The 12,147-nt window shown below is 38.5% G+C and overlaps 1 protein-coding gene across 9 annotated transcripts; it reads right to left on the reverse strand.

Annotated features, from left to right (window-relative positions):
* Window positions 1-1,555: 1,555 nt before the first annotated feature.
* On the reverse strand, window positions 1,556-8,462 carry LOC136500483 (uncharacterized). 9 transcript variants are annotated; one of them, XR_010770050.1, is made up of 8 exons: window positions 8,138-8,462; window positions 7,722-7,894; window positions 7,017-7,088; window positions 6,739-6,843; window positions 6,468-6,646; window positions 6,358-6,384; window positions 3,461-5,234; window positions 1,557-2,504 (listed from the first exon to the last, which is right to left on the reverse strand). XR_010770050.1 is itself a non-coding variant. In XM_066495838.1 (7 exons), exons 3-7 carry the CDS (start codon window positions 7,057-7,059, stop codon window positions 3,518-3,520), a joined length of 369 nt encoding a protein of 122 aa, XP_066351935.1. In that variant the 5' UTR covers window positions 7,060-7,088; window positions 7,722-7,894; window positions 8,138-8,462; the 3' UTR covers window positions 1,556-3,517. The 9 variants fall into 9 exon arrangements, 4 of the variants coding, with proteins under 4 accessions (XP_066351935.1, XP_066351936.1, XP_066351934.1 ...); XR_010770049.1 differs by having other exon boundaries at window positions 3,171-5,234; XR_010770047.1 differs by having other exon boundaries at window positions 1,558-2,504; window positions 2,682-5,234.
* Between the last annotated feature and the right edge of the window lie 3,685 nt (window positions 8,463-12,147).

Genomic DNA, 12,147 nt, shown 5'->3' on the forward strand with positions numbered 1-12,147 from the left:
TCTGAGTCTGCGGATTTTGGATTGCCACCGCTCCAGAGAATTTGATCCTGAACAAGGAGATTGCGAGATAATATTAGTTTTACCTTTAATAATAAAACTTATATAACAGAGAATAAAGAAAAATCTTTACATTGTGGTTGGTTTTGCAGATGGAGTCCATCCATCCGTCGTGGATCGATCCGGTGCCGCGTCGTCAGGTATTTTCGGAGGAACTGACCGGCCGGCCGGCTTATGGAGAATGGCCTCACCTCACCTGCAGCTGCAGAAATCGGGCGGAGCGACCTGATGATGACGGGCGGAAGGATGACGTCGTCGTCTCCTGGCTGCTGCAAAGTGCAAACCAAACAATAGCATATATATACGTATGTTCTCAAACATTTTCGTTAGTACCTGGATCGATTTTTATTTGGTTGCTCCCAAAGATGGCCTCAGATGCCAATAATTCATCATTATATATGGCTCCCTGCGTCCATGTATAAGAATGTAATTTTATGATAGCGTTCAATCAAACTATCCTAAATTTAATTAAGTTTATATAGAAAAATATTAATACGTATCATATATAAAATAAATATCACTAGATTTGTCATGCTAGTAAGGAGTTACTATAATCTCGTAAATTAACATAGTAATTATCGTAACTCAAAATGGCTACAGAATAAGTTATTTTATTGCCAGCTACAGGACAGTAGTTTTATATATATATATATATATATATATATATATATATATATATATATATATATATATATATATATATATATAGAACTACTATCCTATAGCTGGCTGCAGAATAACTTATTCTGTAGCCACTTTGAGTTACGATAATTACTATGTTAATTTACGAGATTTACAGTAACTCCTTACTAAGTGGTTTACTATAACGTTATGGTAAATATTCCCATGTGTTATAGTAACCCAACTATCGTAAATATGTATTGACATTATGGTAAATTAGTATATAAAATTATGGTAAATAGAGGTGGCTACAGAATAACTTATTTTGTAGCCGGCTGCTGAATAGCCTCTCCCTATATATATATATATATATATATATATATATATATATATATATATATATATATATATATATATATATATATATATATATATATATATATATATATATATATATATATAGGGTACTGATTATTATTCAGTACCCGAGGCCATCCCCACGCCCGCAGATGACGCACGATCGCCCGCGGCCCGTCTAAGCGATGCTCGTTGATTTTTTTTTTCATGGCTGTTGCCTACTTACGCCTGTGTTTCTGGCCTTTTTTTTTTTTTGTCCTTTGTGTGTTTCTGACCTGTTTTTTTTTTTTTTGGTCGGACGTTTTTTTTTGGGTCCGTTGTGCGTTTCTAGCTGATTTTTTTTTTGTTCTTTTCGTGTACATGGACAGAATTCGGTTATGGGGTCATTTTTTTCTGCTAGGCCTCCATGGATGCATATATTTGGCCGTTAATTTCTTTCTACACTGGGTTCCTTCTTTCTACACTAGGTTCCTTGTGATGAATTACTTCTCAACAATGATAATTCATTATCTAAACTATAAATATTATTTTAATTTTACTAAGAATTGTGAATCGGTCCCAGGAGACAATGTTCTCGTAATATTTTACAATAGTACATGATGCTAATCACAAATAGTACCATTTCGTTCGTTATCATAGTTACAAAGATGATGCACAGACATCCATTTGTTTTTGTAGAACGGCAATGATGACGCACAGACATCCAAGTCTTTCATTCTGATGAACTGAAATCTGCATCATTGAGAGCTTTGGATGTCATTTGTAGAATGCAGCAATGCAACACAGCTTTTCTGGATGATGGCCTGTTATCATGTATATTTTCCTATCTGATTATATTATATGTCCCCATTCAGCAAACACTTGGGATGCTGCTAACATTGACCTTCATTTGCATAGCACCCAGACCCGACTTGTTAACACATCAATTAAGTACACAAGCACTATGACAGTCGCTTCTTAAAACACCTGCAATAAGATACATGTATAAAATTCATGAAGTAATTGATTGCCTATCTCAGAGACAAATTCAATAGTCAATAAAAGCTAAGAAAATATTAGCTTGTATTTCTTTAATTTTTTTTTCCATTGCTAATTTGATCTGCTTGTGCTGAAAAAGCTAGGGAGCCATAGAAACCTCAAATATTTGCGGCCAAACTAGCCTAGTCACAGATATTGTTATGTGTGGCCAGATAAGACTTCCATTATATTTAATCTAGCATAGAATTAGATTAATTATTGATAATGAATATGTACATGCAAAAACCTCTCTATCTTACATAATGAAGTGAGTGGACCATAAAAGCCTCAATATTACCTTATCCTTACAGTTTGGTTAGGAGTCATGAGATAATTCATAACAGAATGGCTGGTTACAAAAAGAAAATGGAAAAAATGACACTGATTCCAACAATAATGGTCCACGCAGTGCTTGAATGAATGAAATGTCTTGTTGAGTCCATGAGATAATTCTGCAATGGATATAGTGAGTACTGGTAAGAAAAAAAAACACGTATCATACATTTTAATGTATATTTACAGTATGTGTGAAAAATATCGCTATCTTCCAGATGAAAGGAGTGAGGGGAGGGAAAGCAAGAACAACCATGACTATAATGCAGAGGGCAGCCAAGCTTGTTGATTCTCACCTGGCTGCAATGACAGTATCTTGGAGTTGCAGGTAGATGACTACAGCTCAAACCAAAGCATGCTTTCCATGCCAAATATTCAGCAGGGTGATAAAAAAATTCCAATGTTCAGTATAAGGAGTCCTAATATACGGACAAAATAAGGTATATGATTCAATTTTTATTGGTGCTAGGTGCAGAAAGTTTCAGGCCCATGCACTAAAACATCTCTCCTGATTTCTCCAATGAAGCAAATTATCACTCTGTATTTAACATTTTAATTTATTCTAAGATTCCATAAGCCATGTCAATCTAGCCGATGCCATTCCATATACGAAATCATATTGACCATGTATGAAGGGATCTAACATTAACAGTACTAACTTTTTCTGCCTGTTGACTTTGTTTCATTACTAATTAATGCAGCTACTTTAGTTGCAAATTATTGCATTGTACTTCAAGGTAAATAAGACAAATAGTGCAAATTCAATTCAAAAGGAAAATTGTTACCTAGGTAGAAATGAAATGACTCATTTTTCATGAGGAAGAGCCATAATCTGCTATGAAAAGTGGAGCTGTTCTCAGAGGTAGAATACAGGTGCGGTCTTTACTTTTTTTGAGTGCACTGTATGATTTTGTTTCAGTACTAATGCAGCTAGTTTAGTTGTTCAATTCAAAAGGGAAATTGTTACCTAGGTAGAAATCAAAATATAGAGCCATAATATTGAACGAAGTGAACAGGAAAGGAGTAAAAATTTTCTATTTCATGAAGAGGAAATACTTGGAGATGTTTACTTAACTAAGAAAGATTAGTGAACTGGATCATCAAATAAGAAGCAAATCACTGTTGTGAGTATCTACAGCTCTTTATTCTGAACGCACAGAAAAATAGAGATCAGGATATTAGGACTGAGTGTTCCTACTGAAACATATTTCATATTTGTACTAAAGCATTCTCAAGTGGGCAATAGGTAGAAGATAAAAACAACAATATGAGTAGCAGTTTATTAGATTAAACAAGCAAAAAAAGATTAGTGAAACAGGACAGGAGATCAGGTCTCACAAATGTTGACTGAAAGTAAAAAAAAAGGGGTAATAATAAGCACAGCTAAACTGAAAAGAAAAATGCAGAAGAAAGGTCCGGCTCCTTGTCAATCCTCACTATACAACCTGTAGTAATCTGTGAACTATAAATATAAATAAGGTATCTCTAAGTAAGCTAAACAATCTGCAGGCTCATTTCATGCAACAAGGAAAAAGACAGAGAACAGAAGAACTGAGGGAAGCAGAGCAATTTGCAGATGGTACAAAAAAACTAAACATCAACATCATCCAAATTAAGGGAATATTTTAGGACCAAACTAACATGATCCAACAATGAGAGCACCTGAAATCACACCTTTTTTCATGAATCGATAGCAAATAACAAGTTCTCCACAACAAGCAGTCAAGATCCGGCTCAACGTCCAAAATTGTCCGCAACCAAAGAATAGAGCTCGCGCAGGACCACATCAGCAATAGGACAGGAGAAGGCATAGCAGATAATGCTCATGGCCACCTCACAACAATTGAAACGAGGAAAAATATTTTTGGAGGAAAATTATTTTTGGAACAAAGAAATTGATAATAGATGCAGAAAACAATTAGTGCTCGGGAAAACGAACGATTATAGTTAAGGACAAATTATTCATAATGATTTGGGGAAGGGACATAGGAAATATGAACAGTGATTTCAACAATGAGATGTGATGGTTAAAATTCATCATGACTACAAATATTGGTGCTGCAAATAGGTTTATATGGTTGCAACAGTACAAAGAGCTTTGGTGCGGACAAATGATTCTTAGAGCACAAAACTTAATTTTTACTCTTGTCACTCATCAGAATGCAGAAAACTAAGAAAAAAAATTAGAAAAATCTACTAGATATATTTGAGTACCTACACTCCAAACAGGGTAGCATAACATGCAAATAAGTGGCAGAGACGACATTGCCAAGTTTTCTTTAACATATTTATGTTCACAAACATTGACCATAGACTCAGTCACTTGAATTTCGTCTAACTAGATTCTCCTTAACTGAAACCTAAACTTAATAGTGCAACAAAAGAAGCATAAACATAGACAAAACTAGCACGCCATCTGAACTGATCCCTCTGGTCGACAATAGACTGAACTGAAGCCAGTTCGACAATAGACTGAACTGACCCCCCTGGAAATTCATAGACTAAACTGATCTTAAACTAGCAACTGAATCGAACATGAATATGAGTAGCAGTATACTGAACTGAATAGCACTACACTAACAAAAGCAACAGAAGCATTAACTATTTGATGTCCGAGAATAGTGCAACAAGAGCAGCAGACAAGCGCACTGATCTGATACATTTCCAACAATAGTGAGCTTAAGTTGTTATGAAATGCAACTGTGTTTTGATATATGAAATATTAATTCGTTGTTCAATATATTAGTTACTTAAGTTGTAAAGTGGGTTTTAATGAGTACTGTAGGTGCATGTTTTGATGGGGAGTTGATGGAGGAGGCTGCTTTGATGGCAAGCGCCTGTGATCTGCACTGATAAAAATATGATAAATAACACTGATGAAACTATTAGCTCTAACCAGTAAGCATAATTAATAAATATTCAGAATAAATCAGATTTTGAACACAGGATGGAGATCTCTGGGATCTGACATAGATCATAGGCAAGTAGAATTTATAGATGTGTACACAAGAAGGAAATTGATTTGATACTGCAATCTCTAACGAAACTGAAATATGAATCAACAGCATGTCCAAACGAGCAAAGCAAATAAAACAAAAGGGAAGACAACCTGGGGACTGGATGCCATTGTGGTGGTGGGAGAAGCCAGTGATACAGCCAGACGATGGGAATCAGCTGCTCCGCAGGCCTACTGCGCCTGATCCGTCGCTATCGTGGGGACAAAGGCTGAAGTCGTCAAACATCGGGAAGCAGGACGGGGCGGAGGAGCGCTGCGGAGGGGCCCTGCGGATAAAGCGCCGCCGCCGCCTCCAGTGGAGGAGATGGATGGAGGGAGGAGGACAAGGAGGAGGATCGAGGTCGGAGTGGGTGGAGCTGTATGGTACCGCCAGTTGCGGAGGGGCCGGAGGGCGCCCTCACCGAAGCCACATCTGCTGAGCAGAGAAGGAACTGGCGCTGCCCACGATTGGAAAAAAAAAGGAACACTCCACGACCGAAAAATAAAAGGGTGAAATGAAAAAAAGCGGAGGAAAAAACCAATGGGGGAGGGGACGTGGGGCGCCGGGATCACGGCAAAAGGAAGGCGGGGGAGGTCACGCTTGGGTTGGGTGGCTTGGGTACTGAATATTATTCAGGTAAACACATGAACTTCCATGATAAAAGTTGAGGCAGATGTTTTCTATATTAGTAGATATTAAAGACAAGCTGCTTAAAGTGATTTCTTCGAATCTATGACAAAGTACATTCTAAAGCATAAAACATGAGACCAATCAAACCAATTAATAGCAAGTGTCCCTAAACGTAGTTTAAAAATGACATAAAAAAGACTACTGAGATTCGTAAGACATCACATGCAGCGCATATAACCAAATCATTTGAGGTTTGGAAGTAATAAAATACCCGAGATAAAAAAAAGGTAGCTAGTTAACATAAACAAAATAATAAGCAAGAAAAAAAATCAATGATGTCAATTACCTCTGGCTGAGGAACAGATTGTCCCACCTGTGGCAAGAAACCACCATTTTAGAGTTCCATATTTAATAGTTTTTATATTCAGAAAGATGAGTCCGTTAAAGGAAGAATACCTCTATGTCTACCCCGGTCAGCAAATACTCATGTGTTGTTGGAGAATTTATCCGTGCAGCCTTCCTCCTAATTGACGTACGGCTATCCCCCTGAGCACCTCTCTTCCTTGGATCCGGTGTAGAAGTTTCTACCCAATGCAGATGACAACCTCTTGTCTTGACGTAGTGGAACCTCGAACCTAAAAAGAGAATCAACAGATTAACAAAAACCAAAAGGGCAAGGCAGGTCCAACACATGAAAAAGGCACAAAAAGTTTTAACATTTACCGACCTCTGTTGTGTGCTCTCTCAAATACAACCCTTTTTGTTGTGTGCTCTCTCAAATACAACCCTTTTTGGGTTATCAGGGATCTTATCGACCAACTCCATCCAATAACTGAACACATTTAGTCAAAATCATTTTAGAATACCACATTTCTGTCATGTACATCGTATATTTACGAATGCACTCAAAACAAGAATGCAGTTGCAACTGGCTCATTATGTATTCTGCAAATGAGAGTCCAAAAGGAAATCAATATAACAGGGTGAGATTGTGAAAGAAAGAACCTTTTGGATGAGTGTCCGGGGCCTTGTCCGGCATGCACATCATCTGTGGCAATGGTGGCAGTGACCGATGATCTACAGACGCATAAATTTAATAGCTTAGTAAAATTATAATTATGCCATAACTACTAACATAAGTCAAGGATCTCAGGAAAGAGCCACTGGCGCTAGGAAAACTATAGCATGACAGCATGAATGTTAAATGCCACCATGTACCAAATATGAAATACCTATATACAAATTGATGTATATAGATATTTGAAACTAACGGGATCAGTCAGTCACACACTAAGTGGATAAGAAATCACTCCCTCTACCCACATATGTTAATTAACAACTAGATGCACAAAACTGGTGTTTATGAAATAAGCTCTAAGCATCAGAATTGGAGGTGAAAAAATTCCATCTGTGAATAAATTCAAAATAAGTAATATGTTGGCATATCCATATATAATCTCTGATGTTTTTTTATGAATCTCTATAAAAAAGAGATGTTGAATCATCTGTACTATAGATAAGTAGACTAATTTATTTAATAATTATCACACAATGGCACTGCATATGAATTAAACAAACAAATAAAAATGATTAGATCTGTTAATGCACCATTATAACTCCCAGCTACGTATAGATGTAAATATGTAATGAAAAAAAATATAAAAAGATCAATATCTGACATTGATAAGAATTAAAGAGTCTTGTGATTACTTTCTCAATCCTATTCTGTAGCCTAGTGACTTTGGAAAATCAGCAGATAATGCGAAAGCTAGAAGCTCTATGTTTGTCCCACTTCAATTCTGAACGTGCAGGCGGCACTACAGTAAGAACAGACAGTCTGTCGAGCCCTTCCGCAAAGCCACCATGACCGCCTTCACCTATGACTGAACAAGAACAAAATTATGAGAAATTACCATTGGGTAAGGCCAATAGGATTGCCACAAATGACTAATCGAGACCATATTTAAAAGATGAGGGGAAGAGATAATTTCCGAAGACTTGATGTCTACCCAGTCTAGATGGAGTCTAGATGGAGAGGGGTGCCTCAGCATATGGATCTGGATCATGGGAGAGTTGCAGGACGCGGCGATGTCAGATGAAGATGCGGGGGGGACAGAATGGAATACCTGTGCGCCACCAGCACTGCAGGAGCCATGGCTGTGATAGCTGTGGTTGGATCTCATCGGGCTCCACGCTCCCCAGCAGGCCACATGAATGTCGGCTGCTTGGCCTCACCGGCATTGGACCAGATCGCCAAGGTCAGTCCCGGCACCTGCGCCTCGCGGACCCAGCCCCAACCTTGCAAGTCTGCTTTGTCAACACCCTGCGACCTGCCTCCGGAGGGGTGAGGGGTGGCGCCGATGGGTGCAGGGTGGTGCCGGTAGGGTTGCGGACGGAGCGAGCTGTTTTTTTTTGGTGAAACGCCGAGCTGATTGGTATTGAACCGCAGAGAACGTGGGCAGTGGGTTGGGGAGCGGTTCCAAAATCTGATTGCGAGCCGGGCCGGGTCATCGAAAGGCCGGGCCGGGTGGCTGAGCCGGAAGGCCGCCCCAAACCCCTTGACGTAGGTGCCTGAGTCTGCGGAGGACGGTGAGCCAGGTGCGCGGTAGGAGGCTCGGGTACTAATTAATATTCAGTACCCAGGATATAACATAGAATATCTATATATATATATATATATATATATATATATATATATATATATATATATATATATATATATTAACATATACACTTTTTTGAGTCTTAAGTGTTGAATCTATTTTCTATAAATCTAGTGAAATTTAAGTTAGTTTGACTGATAAAACTAGATTGCATCCTTTCATACACGTTTTCCCAGTCGGTTTAAGTGTAAGTGGATCATCGACGATTAAGTGGAAGGCCACCGAACAACTTCTCTTTTCCAGTAACCACTTTAATTTACCGACCGGTCAGTCAATCAACGAGATAATATTTTTTTCCTTTAATAATATAAACTTATATATAACAGAGAATAAAGAAAAAAAAGTCTTTACAATGTGTTTGGTTTAATTTCGAAGATGGACTCGATCCAATGCCGCGTCGTCCGGCACTTTCGGAGAAACAGACCGGCCGGCCGGCCCATGGAGAATGGCCTCGCCTGCAGCTGCAGGAATCCGCCGGAGCGACGACTCGGTGACGGATGGACGGCGTCATCGTCTCCTGCTGCAAAGTGCAAACGACCAAACAGCAGCATACGTTCCCGACCAACGGTTGCAACCCAAACACTCTCTTCGTTCTAAATTATAAAATGTTTTTACTTTTCTAAATATATTGTTTTTACTATAAATATAAATATAATGTACATGTAGACACAACATGTATCTAGACATAATCTATACCAAAAATATTTTATAATTTAGATCATGGGCTACACAGGTGCGTTGGCGTCTCAGGAGGGTACTGTAGCGCAGCAAGAAGCAGCAGCAGCCGCTGTTCAGAGCCGAACGGGTCGTGCTAGCTGCCGCTGTTCAGAGAGAACTACACAAGATCATGCGGAAACATAACAATTCCCTTCCCTTTTGGGGTAGAAGAAGGTTGTTCTGAAAATACCGACTTTCAACTCAATTGCACACCAAGTAGTAATGTCACCGTTCTTGACCGTGGGTACGCAAAATATCGTGTGATTAATGTATCACTTGATGATGGGTGGCTGTTAGCAACATGCTGAATGACACAAGCTCAAACTACTTAGAAAGGGTAATTGACACTAATAACTATGGACATAGTTATTATGATTTGAGAGAACTATCCATGTCCGTCGTGGATGGTATTTTTTATTTCTCACAGGAAGATGAAATAAGAATAAAATGGGTAGTTGCACTTAACTTGTGAACAAGCTAAGCAAAGAAATGCTACATATGCATGCGTCAGTCGCAACAGTTACTGCCACAATGTCACACCGGGGAAAACACAGTACGTGTCACACCCGATTTTAAGGATGAAATGGGATGTAAAATCTTATGTATGCTCAGAGATCAGTCACACACATAAGCCAAAAAATTATAGATAATATCATCACAAATGTTTATTACATCACGAATAATATGACATAGTCTTCACATAAATACAGCGGAAGTATAAAGATAACTCTCTCGCAGAAGCTCCATAGCATAGGGACGTCAACTGGTTGACCACAAGTCTAGTAATCCTCAGAAAAGTCGTCATTACCATTGCAATCTGTTACCCATATGGGATTTTTATCCAAATAATGAAAATAAACAAGTGTAAGTACATCTCGTACTCAACACGTGTAACATGGGGTTCATGAGGCTCAAAGGCTTGACACAGGTTTAATAGCATTTAGCTTTTAGTTGTCATAATTTTAGCATAAGAGTAGCAACAAGTTATTTTAATCCCAAAGTAGAACACATGATCAACGTAAATATGAGTAATATATAGCAAAAACAATTACTTAATAGTGATCATCTATTTCATAAGGGTTCCACGGCCGCTCGTGACCGTGAGCACGGCTGTTATAACAGTTTTACACTCTACAGAGGTTGTACACTTTTACTGTGAGTCGTGATACCCATATGCCCGGGTTTATAACTCCCAAAACAGTTCTAAGGTGAGCAGGCAGGGTACACTATGAAGCCAAGTTAGGGCCGCTAGGTTTCCAATTGGCAAGCAGATATAGAAACCCCCTGTTGAATGGCACAATTCCTACACGGCTATACACATAAGAGTAGAGACTGTCCTATACCTGACTCGGCAAGCCCCTCTTGCACCATAAAGGTAACCACTAACAAGCTAGAAAAGGTTATCATATTTACTAACGCCAGAGTCATGTGGCCCTCACAGCTGTACTGTAAGTCCCGGATGATCACTTACAGATAAATTCTTAGGGAGATGAATCTGAAGCATTTAGAAACTTGCTAAACACTCCAGCCCCCTTTTTCCAAGTTGCTCAAAAGTCATGTTTTAATGTTTATTGCATATACCATTAGTCAAGTTACAAGATCATGATTTAGTTAAGCACTAGCAAAGCTACCCAATGCATATCCCATAGGAGTCAAGACATAAATACAATTCTAGGAAATCCTTATCAAGGTGACACATGCAAATATGGATTGATTATATTAAAGTGAATAGGAAATAAGGATGATCCCATGCTATACTTGCCTTGAACAAAGTGTTCCTGCTGATTCCGCTCGTCAAAGTAGTAGTCTTGATCACCCACGAATTGCTCATCGTCTATACTCGATAATCACAGCAACATACAAGCATTCAGAAGCAATCATGCATAGCAAACAAAGGCTATAGATTAGAACAGTACACCAACAGCATAAAATCAAGATGAAAAAGTTTGTAAAACGAATCTATGTCTCTACGAACACGCAGACGCGAAGATCACAAAAATCGGAGCTAAAACGAAGAAATTATGAATTAATCAAGATTTTCTTTAATAACATAATAGATTAAATCTAACCTCGAATTTCAAAAGTTGAAAACATACTTAACAGTAGTATAAACATTTAGATTACGCAATTATGAATCTAACGCAACTTGAACGGATCAAATCGGAGTTAAAGCGAAAATTTTATGGTCTAAATAAAACTAGTGACAAAACTGTAAATACATGAAAGCGTATTTTGGATCTAACCAAAGAAACTACGTTTTCTGGAAGAGAAAACATATTCTAGAAATACGCTTTGGACTACGAGTTTAGAAATGAAAGAAGTACCATGACTCAACCGTAGTCGTCGTTGGATGATTCTCCAGTCGTCGTAGGCGCAACAGTTATAAGTGAAAGGCTACCAAACAACTTCTAGTTGCTTTTTGGCTGGTTGTTGGTCACTGAATAACTCTACCATTATCTTGGTCGTAAACGATCGTAAGTTTCCAGCCAGAACAGTATTTTTTTCTCACACCAAACCAGCCAGCAGTAATAATCCACGATCGTATACGATTGTTTCAGCCCCAACCGAACAGGCCGTTAGTATGCTCCGAAGAATCGTAAACGTAGTGGTGCCAGGTGTCCTGATCGCTGTCGAGCGTGTCATTGCCAGCCTAGCTCTCTTTGGATTATCTATAAATATGCTGCTAAGGTTTACAGGATCCTAGCAACACAACATCAATTCAAAGCACGTACGCTAACTAGCTAGCTGTTAATAAG

Source organism: Miscanthus floridulus, chromosome 13 (assembly GCF_019320115.1).
Source record: "Miscanthus floridulus cultivar M001 chromosome 13, ASM1932011v1, whole genome shotgun sequence".
NCBI lineage: Eukaryota > Viridiplantae > Streptophyta > Magnoliopsida > Poales > Poaceae > Miscanthus > Miscanthus floridulus.

Bases quoted from the DNA above. Each gene is read 5' to 3' on its own strand.
- LOC136500483 (XM_066495836.1), bottom strand. From the start codon at position 7,059: ATGATGTGCATGCCGGACAAGGCCCCGGACACTCATCCAAAAG. The intron at 6,385-6,467 runs GTATTCTTCCTT...TTCTTGCCACAG, and splicing joins TGACCGGGGTAGACATAGAG to GTGGGACAATCTGTTCCTCA. The intron at 5,235-6,357 runs GTAATTGACATC...TATTTTTATCAG, and splicing joins AATCTGTTCCTCAGCCAGAG to TGCAGATCACAGGCGCTTGC.